The sequence below is a fragment of the Limanda limanda genome, chromosome 9, assembly GCF_963576545.1.
Source record: "Limanda limanda chromosome 9, fLimLim1.1, whole genome shotgun sequence".
Classification (NCBI taxonomy): domain Eukaryota; kingdom Metazoa; phylum Chordata; class Actinopteri; order Pleuronectiformes; family Pleuronectidae; genus Limanda; species Limanda limanda.
Genome location: NC_083644.1, coordinates 11102859 through 11120442, shown reverse-complemented (window position 1 = coordinate 11120442; position 17584 = coordinate 11102859). Strand labels below are relative to the sequence as shown.

Genomic DNA, 17584 nt, shown 5'->3' with positions numbered 1-17584 from the left:
GTCGCTCTCCTCCTCTTCCTCCTCCTCTTCCTCTTCCTCCTCCTCTACCTCCTCCTCCTCGGCTCATCCGCGGCTCATTAGGCAAATGAGGCCAAATCGGACCAAGGGGGCAGAGCCAATCAGCGGCGGCGACCACCGGAGGAAAACTGGCATGTCAGACCGCTCGGCCAATCGGAGCGGAGGAGTCGGCCACGCTGCGACCGCCCACTACCAAATATGGTAGTTGACGGGGGGTGTCACCTTTCTCTAGAGCAAAGCGGATGTGGCGTGTGTTGTGGGGATTAGAATCAATAACCTACGTGTTAATTCAACATTTAACGTGTGAACAACATCAGGAATCAACCTTGTGACTGAGCAGCAGCGTCTCATGGGCCTGATCACACCATGTTGAATGCGATACACTGCTTTGCACTTCATCCACACACAGAAACCTACATTCAAATGCATGGGGGGGGGGTTTAACTACTAGAATAGATAGATAGATAAATGGATCGATGGACAGATATTTGATTGATCCACTATCCCACAAAACAGTCAATGAGAATAATAAAAGGTCAAAATAAGTCAAGAATAAGTTCACTGCAGTGAGATGAAAGTCGAGCCACCACCACAACTACAAGGCAGTCACAGTAAAGAAGTATTTGCTAATGGAGACACTGACAATACAAATATTTGATCAATTTGTACTACTTTCCATGAAGTATTTTGCACTGCCCTATTTATTCTTGCACATATATATATATATATACACATATTTAAACATGTGTACATGTTATTATTATTATAGTTACTATTATTATATATACTGTTGCTGCCATTATTACTATATACTGCTATTATATTGGTATAATTACTATCATATATAAATATATATTATGTTCTATTATATACTATATATACTGTACTATTTTTATATACTGTCTAACAATAACATTACCATCATATCATCAGTACCATGACCATCATCTTGCCATTGCACCTTATCTACCTATTTATCTTGTGTTTCTGTTTTTATTCTTTCTAACTCAATATTTTTTATTTTATTCTATTGTATTGTATTTTATCGATTCAAATATAGCGGCTGCTATGACGACTTAATTTCCCTTCGGGATGAATAAAGTCATCTATCTATCTATCTATCTTAAACAACTAAAATCCTGATAGCCCTGTGTCTTTTGGCCGTGTTCTATATGTTGTGTACTTATGTTGAGTGAGTTCCTTATAGGTTTACCCCTGGGGCTTAGAGACAAATTACATTTCATCACATCTATGTCCTGTGCATATCGCAGTCAATAAAGTTAACTATTAACGTATGATAGTGTGTTTCCTTGTAACCTTCTTGTGTGTTTGAGTCTCCTTATCCGATTTTTAAATCAAAGCCAAAGTTTAAATCGTGACTTTGTTCCTCTTCAAAAAAGTAAAAGAAAATGATGAGGACTTTTTTGTTTTTTATTGCTGAAATTCATTTGAAGATTAACAAGCTTCTATACGATCAGGGAAGAACCCATTGAATTTAGATCTGGATTAGGGACTTGGTTTTCCTTTTCTGTAATATTGCAGGTTAGGATGTTTTGTGATATTTTCCCAAATTTGCGCGAGTGTAATTGCCTGGACAAAGACATGTTTTTTAAAGGAAGAACATGTGGATGGAACATTTTTTTAAATGGGACTATCCATTAAAAAATCTGCAGTTGGGTAGAAAAGGCCTTATGCATGTTTGGGTTTGAGATGTGACGTAAGCTGGCAGCACCTTTACAAGTAAAAAAGTGAAACGGCTTGAGACTCATGAATCATCATAAGCTTTGAAACCAGTGATCACTTCTTTGCATATGAAGGGAATTGGAGACCAGTGACTAAATAAACAAGCCAGTCGCTCACTTGGTGGCTTTATTATGAAGTCCACAGAAGACTTTTTTATGAAGACTTTGTTGCCCTTCAAAAAAGAAAAAGTAGATGATGAGGACTTTTGTGGTTTTGATTGCTGAAATTCCTTCGAAGATTAACAAGTTTCTATACTAGCTGACAATTTGAGGTGTTCATCGATCATGGAAGAACTCATTGAATTTTTGCTTTAGATCGGGATCAAGGAATCTGTAATATTGCTATATATATTAAGTTAGGAGTTTTTGTTGACATTTTCACCAATTTGAGAATAATTCATAGATCTAGATGAAAACTGCAGGTATATTCAGGGAAGTGATATATATGAGTATGTATAATTTAATGCTGCCTGCCCTTGAAATTAAGGGGGACTGGTGGGCCTTGGCAGTGTTATGTGCTCTACTGAGTTCTCTTCTTGTTTTGTTCCTGATTTAACTGTTATGTGTCATATCATGACAAATCGATGAGTTGCCATCAAATCACGGTTCCATCTGATTCAGTACAGCTTTCTCATCAGTAGAGTGCTTCGTGACTCTGTAGATAAAGACCTTGAAAAAAGAAGACCAGTCATCAGCAGCGGTTTAGAGAAATACGCACAAATCTCAGCACTGAAAGCGCTTTTCTGCCCTCTCGCCAGGGGGCTCAGGCACTGCCATGCCACCAAGAACAGAAGAGGCGGTGTGCAGCCACGTGACACACAGCAGTCGCACCACCCTCACACAATCTGGTCTACGCCAGCCAGCCCCCAGTCCTCCCTTCCACCTCCGCCAGGAAACAAAGCCGATAGAGAAGAGGAAATCACATTTCGCAAGGAAGCATGTGATGTAATCGGGGAGGGGGTGTACAAGTAGTGTGGGCAATAGGCTTTTCTGTGTTGATTCATCAGTGAGAAAGCTGAATGGGGGGGAACTACCCACGGATCGAGGACTCAGAAAAATTCCCAGATGCAGTGAGTTAGTTGTAGTGTAAGGTCAATTGAACCAATTCCAATATATTTGGAAATGTGACGTAACATTATTCAACTTGAGGCCTTGTGTCATAGAGTGGCCCAGTGTGTTGTTGATTACATTTACATGTGACAGCAATATTCAGATTATTCATTAAGATGTATACACGTCAATATAATCTGAATTAAATGGGAATACTCAACATGTCCTAATCTGTTGTACTTGTCTACTTGAAGGAGAGTTGGGAAGATCTGGCTGGAAGCTTCAGTTATGAGTCCTAAATGTTTGCATGTGAATAATCTCAATTATTGACCATATTTGCGAGCAAAGCCTTTTCTGTAGGTTTCGGAACCTGAGAATATAATATAATAATTAAATTGCCATACCTTCTGAAAGTATTGGTGTAAAAGCACTTACAAAAAGGCGGAATATGCTGAATATGAGCTAAATAGAGTTTTCATGCTTATAAGACACACTCAGCTTTATATGCAGGTTATGGTGGATAGGTGCTCTTAAGAACTGTTTCTTTGGAAATTATCAACACTAAATGAAGGTCCTCTTCTTTTCAGCCAAATGAAGTATACGTGCTTTCAGTCACAACTAGAACCAGACTGTTATCTCTGCTCTTACCCAATTTAAAACTTATCTGAATGAAAGGAAAAGGTCCTTTGCCTCAAGGATTGCCGGTTACCTGTTGCCAAATGAAAGTTTAGCCAGAGAGATCTTCATATTAGACATCAGCTGCTGGAGTAACACAAATTGTACTTGGCTAAAAAAAAACCCAACAGGCTATGACGCACACGACCGCTGCAGCCACGCAAGTTACGGCACAGGTGCATAGAAATGCTGATGAGGCAGGATAAAAAAGGGGCAGCACAGGCACCTACTTAGGAGTGATGAAGTGCAGTAAGCAATATGCCGAGGCAGCATTCACGTTTGTTTTCATACTCGCAATGTGATTGACATTAAAATCATAAATATTTTTAGACTGCACGCAGGTAAAAGCTTATTTAGCATGAGCACATGGCATGCATTCAGCTGGGAAAGACTCTTGGTCTGAGGGGAAGTACACAGGGTTGGTTACACATTGCTGCCTGGCTTTTCAGAATGAGAAAGAAAGATAGATGGCTTTTTGTGTTTTGACACAAAAAATTCCCCTATTTCAACGAGTAAGACATCAGCTGGCACAAAGTGAGACAAATTAAATTGCTATGGGCAAGTTTTTACAGTGGCAGAGCAAGATGGGAATATGTTGAGTATAATTCATGGCTGTTTTTTTTGTTTGTATGTATGATTGTATCTGTAGCCTCAGCGTACCCTTAGTGTTCGGCTTTCAACATTATTGCGATAAAAAGGCTGAAACACCTGATGGTACTTTTGAAGATTATTATCATTATTTTCATTACAATATTGAGTGTGACATAGCTCAAATGTGACGGCTCGGGGCTGATGGCCGCCCACACTGAGTTTGGTTCTGCTGCAGGTTTCTTCCAGTTAATGAGGGAGGTTTTCTCTACACAGTGCTTGCTCATTGTGGGAACTGTTGGATTTCTCTGTACATTTGAAGCTCTTGACCTTATTATGCTATGATTTGGCCCATTCAATTGAACTGAATTGAATACCTCTTATAATAATTCATTCATCTTTTTGCGAAGCACTTAGTAACCTTGTTTAGATAAGTGCTATTTAAATAAAGTTGTTATGTATGTATGTACATTGACTACATCACCTAAAAACCTCCTCTAGTCAATATTTGCGTGGAATTTTTTCAAGTTTGGTTGACTTTATTGTTTTATAAATTCATTGTTTTATTATTGGCTCTCATCACTTTCTATTGTTTTCCTCAATCACTGGAGAGGCAGTTGTAGTTTTGAAGCCAGTATGGGTCACTACTGTTTGCATGTGAAGTGGCTGAACTGCTAAATATAACGTTTCAGTTTGACATGAAGTGATCCCCACAACAACAACGCCTTTGCAGTTAGTTGCAGCTGCAAATACTATATCTCAGTAATAATAAAAAATTTGCTATTGTCACACTTCATAGACAACTGTCAGCTAACTCAAATCGTGTTCCTCGATGAGCCGGGGAACAAATACTATCTTTATGTTAAGATCACGGTGGATTACAAAACAGAGATAACAAAATAAACACAGGTGAGTCATTTCCCGGCAAATCCAATATTTAACCTGTGTGTCGTAGCCGGGAGGGATACACTTTTGTGGATAGGTCGGCCATGACTCCGGGCAAAAACATAATATTTTGGAACGCATCCAAATGCACAGGCGGATTGAGGAATTCTGAACACAGCTGATTATCAGTTGCACAGCTGAGAAACTCAGTCATTACATTACATTTACATTACATTACTCATACTTACTTACTTTCATCAGTCAACACGACATGAATTAAGGTTTTCCCCTAGGCAGCAGAGACTTTAATCATTTTTTCTGTCTCTCTACGTCATTTGGAGAAAATCTGTCTCTACAACATTTAAAAAACGATTATTTTCTCATCATATATTATACAGGACCTTAGCACTGTGAAGTTTAGGGAATTGGGTGTTTTGTTTCATTGTAGTTTTCACAATTAATTAGGGTGAAAATATATAAAATGTAATCCTTTTTTATAATAGTGAGAAACTCCTATTCTTGGATAAAAAAATCTCTGTTTAAAATCGAATAAATAGTATTAGTATATAAGAAATTAGGTATAGGGACAATACACCGTATATAGTATATGTATTTCATTTATTGCAGTTTATTCGTAAGTAAGTTTGCATTATGTTGTATAATTCAATATCATTCAAGGCCTTTTAAGTTGAATGTGCAAACATTTAAGTTAGGAAACTGATATTTAAAAACATCTGTTCTGCCTAATCATCATCAGTTTATGTGTGTGCCGTCTGTGGGGTCAAAAAGGTCAGTGCATCACCAAGGATTCACCCCAGCAACAGCCTATTGCAATCAACGTGCTCAGTGAAGGGAGGGAGGGAATTTACTCCCCTACCCAGTGATATCATCTTACCTGCAGCACTGGGACGCTGTCTGTGGTCATCACTGAACAGCCCACACTGTTTATTTTGCAGACATTTTGGGCAATTCACTCTTCAGAGGTAGTTTCACACATTCAGGAATGTTTGTCTGTTCGTCAGACTGATTGAGGCAATTCGATTCTTAACTGTGCCATGTTTATGAAGAGACCTTCATCTTGTGTGGTTTGTTTGTGCTCTCTTTGAATGAGCAAGCTAGAGTCTCAGGTGTAACACATACAATCCTCAACTCAGAGCGTATTGGGTTTCTACCTGGTAGGGTCTGGCTGGCCTCTTCCAGATACTGTTACCAGGCTACGGCCATCACTAATTCATCTGTGCTCTTCACCACAAAGCTCTGGGTGGCTGGTTGATCAGCTAAGCGGGTCTAAGGACTGTGTTTTTCTCCCTGCCAGAGCAGTGCAGCACCAGGCCTCCCAGAGGACTGAGCACCTGAGCTGGGGCTAATGCAGAACGGGGAGACTATGAGCCCGCAGGACTCTAAGGCAGCAGGGTCCGAAGCCATGGAGGACCAGAAGGCCCCGAACCAGAGCCGGAACGAGGGGTGCATGGAACCCACAGCGCCCCCACTTCCTCCACCTTCACCACCACCACCCGGGCCACCAGAATACCTGAGACCGAGGCTCATCTTCCACACTCAGCTGGCTCACGGAAGTCCCACAGGCCGCATCCATGGATTCACTAATGTCAAGGAGCTGTATGCCAAGATTGCAGACGTGTTCAACATCTCACCTTCAGAGGTACGAAGCAAACCAAGCTATCTGTGTGGACATTGTCAGATTAGGTATTTCCAGTTATGGAAATTGACAATTTAAGATGTGGTTGTATTCCTCTTCCTTCTCTAGTCTGGCAGGCCAGTAGCAAATAGGTGTTGGGTTTCCATTCTAGGCAGTTTCATGATGCACTATTGAATATTGTTTGCCCTCACTACTGTCTGCTAGACTTTGCACTTATTGCATATTGACCAGGATCAATAATGGAAACGAATGACCAGATAATCAGTAAACACAACAAATGCTTTGAAAATAACTCAAATAACAAGATAAGGTGAAAGAGCAAGTGGTGTTTCACACATGCATTTACATCGATGGAAATATATTCAAATAACTGTCTGAACAACGTCTGCCTAATTCCTCGGAAATTATCTGATAATGATGATGATTATCAGCATAAACGTCAGCAATGCTTCTTTGACTCAGTGTTGTCACAGCAGAGGCGGGGATAGTGACTATATGGGTACATCCAAAAACTACTGAATCCAACATATTACTATAGTCTCATATAACAAATATTCTCTCTGCCGGGTAAATGCCCACACAAGCTTTTTCTCATGGTTGTAGCATCCAAGGCCAGTCCTAGATAAACCCCTGATGGAATCACCGAAGCTATTTTCAAAGACTGGAAAAAGCTCCTGCAAAGCCAAGATATGAAAAGACATTTGATAAACAATTTTCAGTCAGTGAGCTGTATTTCAAATCTACCGACCCACTATGTCTGTAGTAAAGAGTAATTCCCTGTTCAAATAATCTAGCTCAAGGTAGGGCTGTAACAATTGTCTGTGTTTCAGTTCAATGTTAGACTCCCTGTAAACATATTATAACCTTTTTAAACATTTTAAACAGGCCTACACATAATGATAGTGGTGGTGCAGCGTCTTGGTTTGAATCCCAGTTCGGCCAGAGTCTTTCTGTATGTTTGCATGTTCTCTCTTTGTTTTTTCGTGGGATTTCCTTGGCTTCTTCATGCAGACATGCAGATTGGGGTTTGGGTAATTAGAGATTCTAAACTGACCATAATGTGAATGGTTGTTTGTCTCTATACGTCGGCCATGTGATATGTTGGCAAGCTGTCGAGAATACACCACCACCTCTCGCACAATGTCAGGTGGGATTATCTCCAGCCTCCTACCCTGTGACGCCTAAAAGACAAGCGGTATAGATAATGGATGGCTGATGATAGGCCGGTGCTCTGAAGCTTTTTCTAGTATGTTATGGTAACAAACTCAGCAACAGCAACGTAACATTCTGCATCGGCCTTACTCAGCACTTATCAGTAGAGTTGTGAAGGCCGCCATGAAGGTCTGTCCTATCTGTGTATTACTACCTGCTGGACACAAACAATCTGAGTTGACGTGATACATGTAGACCATTGTACATTTCATGCAGACACAAATCCTGATGATCTTATCGGGCAACAAACAGACATGTGACAGATCTTATGGCTCCACTGCTTTCCTTGCGTTATGCAGGTTTCCAATCCCAAGCACTTAACATCTATTTTAGGAGGACAGAGTTACCACATGTTTCTTAACACAGGACATTTCCCTACATTAAAAACACATCTCATCTACATTGTGTAATTAAGCTATCACTCCTACCTCTGATGATTTACAGTGCCACAGGGGAATGAAAAGATGATTTAAGATAAAGAAGTGGTTAACTGAAGGTCCTTGGTATCCATCTGTGTGGGTTATGATTAGTTTGGAGCAAGATTACATAAATGATTCAGAACGGATTACCACAAAAACTTGGTGGAATGTTGTGAAATTGGTCAGCGAAGAACCCATCAAATTTGGGTGCAGCTTTGGATAAAAGGGGGGGGGGGGTCTGGGAAACTTCCTCATTCAATGACGTTGCGAGTTATGTTTTTTTTTTTTTTAAATCTTCCAAGAGACTAAGTCACGGATATTGATGAAAATAATCAGGCACATTTAGGGAGTGTGTGAAGTTTGGTGTATCTTGTTTGAATTTTATGGGACTGTTGGGACTTGGCACAGGTATGGGCTCTACTGAGTTCCATTCTAGTTGAGAGAGTTGTCTCCACCAGCCTGGAAGAATAGGTCCAGTTGGAAAGTTTCCTATTAATAATAAGCAATGCAACGGTCGGTGCCTGATATTGTGGCAGATACATCAGTGGACAAAATCTTTAAAAAAACAGACTTAGCTTTCATTTAAGTGTATGTCTACATTTACTGTTTATATTATGTACACTTTACACTTGCCTTGAACAGCTAGTAGTCTTCAAGGCAAGTGTAAAGAGCTTTAAGGTCTTAAGGTAAGAAACCAAACAGCATTTGTTTAAACAGATGTCAATACGGAACTTTTTAATCTAATAACCTGCAGCATATCTAAAAGGCCTTGAACTGCACCCAGACAGATATCAGATACCTTTCTATGAGAAATGCCAGACAATTAGTTGGTGATAGTGAGAACCAGAGCAGTCTCCTTGACCTCCTGGGGACAGAACAGCAGCAGCAGCATAAAATTACATTGCAGGTAGATTCCAGCAAAGACCTTGGACTGTAGTCATACTTTCCAAAGTAGCCGAGATCGTTACTGTGAGCAATGTCTTTCAGGAACTGCCCCAAATGAGATAACAGGTGACTCAGGTTATCTCGAATTCCCGTTATAGATTATACACTTAAAGATGGACTTCAACTATAGCACATTTAAGACGTGAGTCATTATTGCTAATTTAAATTTACAATCAGTTCTCAAACCTAAGTTATACAAACCTAAAATGTGTGGCAATTCAAAGGCTCAAGTCCACAGTATCACATGTGATCACAGGCCCACAGTATTCACACATAACTGGCAAATATTGTGTTTACATGTTAGAGTGATGATCGGAATCAATGACTTAAAGTCATTGGAGAAAAGCTTTTTATCTTCAGTGTTTATTTGCCATCTGACTCAATCTATTGGGTCTATTCAATTACTACCCCTTGAAAACCACAATTATACAACTCATAATATAATATATAAGAAACTGAATATAATTAGTCTGTTTGCTGATAAAAATGTCAAGGTTTTGATATTAATCCTGAAATATAAAAAACACTATGGAATCACAATAATGACTCATAACAAAATGGCCACAACAACAAAAAGCACATGGCTCTACTGCCCTCTAGTGTTTAAACACTAGACTGTTTTTTTTGCAAAGCAACAGCAGAATGTTGCTGCAGTGTTACAGAAGAATTAAGTTTATCTTTCATATTATATATTATATTAGGTTTTTATAGTATTTCCTTTTGCATAGGTTTAAATGATATTGGATTCTGATTTCAAAAATAGAAACCATTAATTGTTGTTATCCCGTTTCCTCACATCAGATCCTGTTCTGCACCCTCAACTCTCATAAAGTGGACATGCAGAAACTACTGGGGGGACAGATCGGACTGGAGGACTTCATCTTTGCTCACGTACGAGGAGAAACCAAGGAGGTGGAGGTGACAAAGACAGAAGACGCACTTGGCCTCACCATTACAGACAACGGAGCCGGATACGCTTTCATTAAGGTGAATGTGTGAAAGACCCAAATAGCAATAGATTTAAATTGCTACAAGGAATTCGGGGTACGATTCTGTAGAAAACACGTCTGGGAAAGAATAGGCATGACCTTCGGGAAAATAGCCTTAATCCTCATTTGATCAGTCTTAAATCTCTGATCTCGTGTTTTTAACTTTTAAAAAGTAAACCCTCTTCATGAATAGATGGCCTTGGAGGTATGATTCTTTACTTACAGTCACGTAAAACATTAATGGTTTAGTTTGTAACAATCAAACAAGCGCTGCAGACTGGGCATCGACATCCATGTGAGAATTTTCCATGTGTTTCTTTTGCCAGAGGATAAAAGAGGGCAGCACTATAGACCAGCTGAAGAGTGTGTGCGTCGGCGACCACATCGAGGCCATTAATGACCAGAGCATTGTGGGCTGTCGACACTACGAGGTGGCCAAGATGTTGAAAGAGCAGCCAAGGGGTATCCCCTTCACTCTGCGCCTGGTCGGGCCCAAGAAGGCATTTGGTGAGTGGAACATGATTCATGCTGTCCAGGAGTTACAATCATGTGGTCAACAGGCAGACATAACCCCTTAATATTATTTACATAACTTACGGCTTTAATAGACACTGAGCCTGTTCAGTGAGGTATTCATTGTCACTATAGCTGGCAACCTGCTATGTCCCTGAGCTGAGAGTGGCCCCCTGAGAACTGTTGATTACATCCACTGCAATGACAAGTATGCAGGTCCATTTTGCCTGGGGCCTCCAAAGTCCCTTAAAATGCCCCCCGGAACAAACTGTGGATTTACAGCTCCTCCTGACTTTGGGAGCTGTAAAGTCGCTGTTCTGACTTTGGTGTGTTTATGTGCTTTGAATTTGGAATATGGAAAAAATCTGTACGCTCTTAACAAAGATGGGAGAACAGGGATAGAAATAATTTAAACTGTGCAGGTTAATCATACAAAAGATCTGTGTTAGCTAAACAGTCTGGGAAGGACAAAAGTGCAATATTTGACAAGTTGCCATTAGTAGCTACTTTCTACGGCTGATTATAATGTAAAATGAAGTCCATTGTTTTTAAGTGGTGACGTCAGTAATTCAATAGAAAAAAAACGACCAAAAGTTGTTGTTCCCACTTGAAATGGCGTTCACACAATTTTCCCAGAGGTGATTCATCTTTCCGATTATTCCTACTCCACATGAACCCACAATAATATCATTCGTATCAATTCTTTCTGAATCCTGGACCTTGTACGTGTCACATCCTGAGAGGGAAATCCACGAGTGGTTAGGTGAATTAAAGCCAACATGACTCTTTGTTATGAAGGAACCAGGACTAAAAGCATTTCTGTTTCTCCCATCATCTCCATCCTCAGCACTCAGAGGAAGCAGAGGTGTGTGCTGGCTGTGATTTACGCTGGCACATCAGATCGTTTCATGGGCAGCCTAAACAAGCCCCCAGAGTTTTTTCTGTAAAACCAACTGCTCATTTCCTACTAATCAGGACACCTCACTCTGTTGTCCTCAGTGTTGATGGATCTCAGCACTCCTTGGAAGTTGTCCACCTTTCATCAGCACAAACAGGAAGACAGGAAAGTCACAGTTCAGGCGAATTGCCAAAAAGCCTGGGAAAGTTGTTAACTTACAGTAATGGCTATTGGCCGGTAATATCATGCCAGTGGTTGTTAAGCTTCAGCCAACATCATTGTGCATGACTGGGGTTGCTCAGAAGTGGCTCCGCATGGACAAGCATGGCTCGGTTATGATTTGATTTTGATAATCAAATTAAACAAACTATAAAAGCAGATATTTAGCGTTTGAAAACACAAAAACAGCATCCGTCTTTTTGCTTGTAAGTAAATTAAATTCTTGGTCTTGGTTTTTGTCAAAGAGTGAATATGCAGTTTATTTGAAATCAAAACTGTTAATTCAGTAACTGAAATATGTTTTTACTGCAAACCATACACAGACAAAATTTAAAAAGCTAAGAGGGACTTTTCATCACATTACAACCATTGGAGAAACCGAGGTGCTTCAAACAATTGGATACTGCACAGTGATGCATTGTAATATTTGAAGGTTCATTTTTAGGTAACAATTAAACTCCAGGCAAAAGTCGGTCAGAGAAGAAATAAAGCAAAGGTTCACAGAAACAACCATGATCCAGCATCCTCAACAGACAGGAACATGTATCCATTTTTTGACCAGTCCCCATAATGTGATGGAGATTTAGGTCCCCACAACATGACTAATACAGGACCAAACACACACACACACACACAGACACAGCAGACATCTGAAGTACATCATGCTTTACAGTCACCCATTCAAATTATATTTAATTGTATTTTATCTAAATTATTCTTCAGTCTAAAACACACTTTCATTTTCACAACCTTTTCTCGTGATGTGTCTCCCGTATAAAGTCGCCATTCACTCCATTCCCTTCCAAGCAATGTTTTTCCCTTCAAAAATACAGGAAGTGTCTCATTTATTCATCTGGTTGAGGACGTGTAGAGGAAGGACGGCAGTGCCCGCCCTCTGAGTGGATTCAGCAGAAATGGGCTGGGGCCTGTCCACAACCCCCGCTTATCAGACAGGAAGCCAAATCCATGGACGACAGACTCACTTCCTGTTCACAATCAGCATCTTATGTTTCCACACTTAATATTTTCAAGACACAATATAGTACTTAATAAAACAATCTCAAATCAAGTTCTACTTCTTGTTCTGCAGCTTTCAGCCGTGGCTGCAGATCGTGTTTTCTCTGTTGTCGTGGAGACGTTCAAACTCGTCAACTTCGACTTTAAGGTTTTGTTTTGAAGAAAGAAATGTCAAGATCAACAGAAGTTTGCAATCAGAGGACTTGTCACATCTTATGTGTGTGTTATTGAGCAGAGGCACCAGTCCAGTTGAAATAACAAAATTGGTCAGACTTTAGAAAAATGGAGGTTTTATCCACAGCCGAACAAGAGAAACGCTTCAGTCTCTGGTATGAGTGATGAGCCGAAACCCCCCCGTATATTTAAACCTGTCAATCCCAATTATTTTGGGTGTGCTTAAGTAAATTGAATCTCTTAATGACTGATACACATACAATATGGTTGGCTGCCAAACCTGATTAAGATGGATTAGATTTGCATGTGTAAAATTATTTATTCCGCTAATTAGAATCCTGAATGTTACTGAGCTGGGACTTCATTAGTGCTTTGAATACCAGAAATATCAGCCAACGACACTAATGTGTGAGGAACTGAGTGAGAGCAACCCACACTTTGCATATAAGATTAAATGAAGATTTATAGTTGTTGCCTCCATCAACAGAACCTGAAAACATATCAAACACTGGCTCTAGAAAGACCATTTCACATTTTTAAATATATGTTCAAGTCCATCCTTGGGGAAGGTTGAGGTGAGGAGTATTCACTTGATTGCAATACATAACCTCGCCACTAGATGCCACTAAATCCTACACACTGAACCTTTAACAAAAAAGACATTTTAACACAAGAAACAAAGGACACACAAATAATGGTCAAAATAAGAGTGGATTTTTAACATTTCGAGACGTGAACCAAATTGTTTGTGAGTCAACGTTGAGGCCACAGATTTGTTTTTGACAAAAACACATGCCTTTCCTGTGTTCGTAGCACTAAGTAGTGCAAATCAAACTTGCAGAGCCATTCTTGTTTTTTTCACATCATATAATGTGTCCAGCAGGAGATGGAGTTATTTCCTGAATGTTAACCACAAAAACTATTAGCAATACATGACCTCTGACCTTTCACTGGAGTGGGTTGAAATCCTCTTTAGAATCAATGGGGAAGGCCACAGCTGTATGACCCTGACCACAGATGTGCATTTTAAAAACCCCAAGAGTGTGTTTGATCAAAATAACTCCATGTGAAACACTATCAATTACTCAACCTGTCATTGAAAGAAGAGCTATATGCCTGCTAGTCTTGCTGTTGGCAAGTTTAGCACGTTCACATTCGTAATTTATCCTGTTAGCACTGAAGTATTTGCTTATTAGCAAATTAGCATTTCTTTTTCCTGCGGGACTCATGAAAGTTTTTCAGATTCCAAATGTTTTGCCTTTTCAGAGGAATAAAGTCTTTGAGTAGTCTGTGAAGAAATTGATCTGTAGAAGCTAAAGATGTGTTATTAATATGAGGAAATGCTGTCATCCTGTTTGTATGTGTTAGACATGATTGGAATGAGGACCAGGGCGCCAAAGTCAAACGAGGGCAAGATGGGGAATGGAAGGGAGACACTGCGTCTGCGCTCTAAAGGCGCTGCTACGGTCCAGGAAGTCGTGAGTTTCACACGCTCTGCTCGACCATGACTGCTTCAGCTTCCTGATGCACTCCAGATATTCACACAATACTGAGTCCAGAACTGATGTGAAATAAACTGAACACAGCCACTTGACTCCAGTCACACAAACCAACAGTCACACAGTATCAGTAACAGCTAACCCAGAAGTGACCTTTATAAAATGTTAATTTTAAAGTCAACCGTTGACACTTTCGCTATCTATAAAGTTTATACAACACTAAGACACGGGATAAACAATAGCCAGAGATACTCTTCGGCCTTGAATGTTTTGGTATGAGAACACGTCTTCACAATTTCCATCACCATATTTAGAGCGTGAACACTGGTGGATTTCCAGTAACACATCTGTACTTTTCCTTTGGGTGCTGCCAGCAAAATGAGTTTGAGGAACAGGCCACCAAGAAAGTGGACGACCTGCTGGAGAGCTACATGGGCATCAGAGACCTGGAGCTGGGTAAGACAACCACATAGCATTATGCGTTGAATCTTTGTTTTGGATGTGAGGAAATGAGCCAGCGGAAAGTAGATCTAAGATTTTACCACGAGAATTTTGAAAATACAATTTATTTGCCATCACGTCCAGCCCCAACGCTTACAAATATACAGCATCACAACTTCTGGTCAGTTGAAAAGCTTTTTTCCAGAACTTTCCTCCACATCTCTCTGAAGAAGTTGCTCTGTTGTCATGTTTATGTCATTGGTTTCGTTTCATGCTCAAAGGAGTAAAGTCCACCTGGAGAATCATAAAAAAAAACAGGATGACAGCTCCAGAAAAAATACTTGAGATAAGTTTTTTTTTTGTCAAGGTCAAGATCAATAAAAGATCAATTTAAATATTTAATTAGAGGCCCATTTGCTTACATCCCTACTAATACAAGATCAACTTATATAAGCTATAAGAAAAGGAATGTAAAGACTATGAGTGGGACACACGCTTTGCCCTTTGCCAGACTTTCAACGTCAATGGCCTTGGATGTTTAGACCTCATATAAAATGGGTTAATGATTTCTCAGTGTGTCCTTCACCCCGTTGTTTGCCAGGAAGTGATCCTATAAAAACATATTTGGTTGCACATCCTTTCCCAAGCAAAGTTATTAAGAGATAAGTCCTGAAAAAATGTCCAAATTCTGCCAAAATTCAGCTACATATATCATGTGGGGAACACAAGTCGTCCTTTTACTCAGATATTTTTATGTAATTATAATCCTGTTAGTTTACAAAGTACTTTTAAGGTCATGTTTGGGTTTATTATTTATAAACTGAGGTAATACTGATAGATAAAGGAGAGATTCAAATTATGTGCATTAATAATATGATTACATGTCTTTATTCAAACATTGTTGAGCATGTTTTAAATGTTTTTCAATATGTTTTATTTTGAAAATGTCTATTTTCACATTAAGATGCAGAATGAGTCCATTTAAACCTATGTCACATCTAATGATTTTTTTTAATGGATGTGCGTAGTATTCAAGGTCATCTCTTCATTAGAATGTTTCCCACACATTTACTATACATTGGTATACCATACACCAAAATATATTAATAGCTGCATTGTAAATATTTTTAAGTCCTACCAACAAAGGAAGGCGTCTGAAAGTACAATTTGACATCACTGAAGTTGCTCCTCAGGAACAGTCAATGTGTCTGTCACCGTCTGCGTTTGTTGAGTCTATTAAAATGATATTATTTAGAGTGGATTCTAATAAAGAGGATTGCACTGTGTATTTTCATTTTACTTAATGTCTTGTGAAAGGGCCATTGTTTGACATTTATATAAAAAATATAAAACTTAAAAGGGTTTAGTTTTGGATAGCTATAAACTGGCCTTTTCTCTGTTTATGGCCTGGGAATCACATGATTTAATACTTATCTAACAATCTTATATCATATCATATGATTTACAAGCAAAAGGACTTCTAAGTGTTTTTTTGGTGACTGATGTTGTGGATTTGTCTGATGAGGAAGAAAATAAACTTCACAGCCAACATTTACCTTCATTTGCCTGTGAAATGTCATATCATTATATTATTGTATACATTTTTGTCCCCTTCTTTCTGTAGCAACCACCATCGTGGAAGCAGGAAGAGACAAGAAGAACCCTGATGACTTTGCAGAGGCCTTGGACTCAGTTCTTGGGGATTTTGCTTTCCCCGATGTTTTCCTGTTTGACGTGTGGGGGGCTATCGGAGACGTGAAGAACGGAAAAATTTAGAAATTTTACGGTTTAGACGTTTTGGATCTTTTTAAAGTCAGAATATGTTATTCTTCTTCTACATAAAAAGCAGCGTATACAATACAGAGATACACATGAAAAAAACAAAGTCTTCCCAGTGAAATGAGAACTTGAAAAACACTTTGTCTAAGTGAATTACTGATTTTAGCTGAAAGGTGCAGACGTGCATGACGTAATTCATTTAACCAAACCTGTCATCTCACAATGCATCATCATCTGAGAGTGAACGTCAAGTGAGAGAGTGCATGCTCTGCAATTTAGTTTTCCACAAGATCATGTCAAACAGGAACTGAGTATGTTATTTCCCATGATAAAAATAAAACAAAAACAAATTATAAAATTAAGCTGATGTGCGTGTAAAGCATTTCCCTGGATCTCCATGTGTTTCTTATTGGCTGAAGAAATGACGGTCTTCTTGGTCATTTCCCTTCTTCCCCCATTTGCCATGATTTCTGAGGAAGGATTTCTGATTTGTTTTCAAAGACAAGATGTAAATATACTAGAGCAGGTTGTTGCAGTCTTTATATTTCAGTATCTCTACCTGTCTCTTCACTGGTCAACAAAGGGAATCAAACTGTCTATTGGAGTTTGAGAGTTTTGTCTTCTGGTGCATCAAACAATGGGAATAAAGTATGTTGTCCTATTCTTTGCTGCACATACGGTTTAAGCAGGTTAAATGACGAATTGCTGATTGAAATTCGACTCATCTTGTTCTACATCAGTATTTGTCTGAGGATGATGTTTTGTTTTCACACTTTGAAAAATGTATGGCACATTTAAGATGTTTAAAATTGTAATTAAACAAATTTAAAATCATAGTTGTCCAGTCTGTGTATGTTTAACAGA

General features: G+C 39.2%; 1 protein-coding gene across 1 annotated transcript; it reads left to right on the top strand.

The window, feature by feature from the left end:
* The first annotated feature begins 6324 nt into the window (after positions 1-6324).
* Positions 6325-17502, top strand: gipc3 (GIPC PDZ domain containing family, member 3). Its single transcript, XM_061078525.1, has 6 exons — positions 6325-6618; positions 9993-10178; positions 10507-10687; positions 14370-14479; positions 14875-14956; positions 16566-17502. The coding sequence occupies exons 1-6, from the start codon at positions 6325-6327 to the stop codon at positions 16715-16717; spliced, it is 1005 nt and encodes a 334-aa protein (XP_060934508.1). The 3' UTR covers positions 16718-17502.
* The last annotated feature ends 82 nt before the right edge of the window (positions 17503-17584 follow it).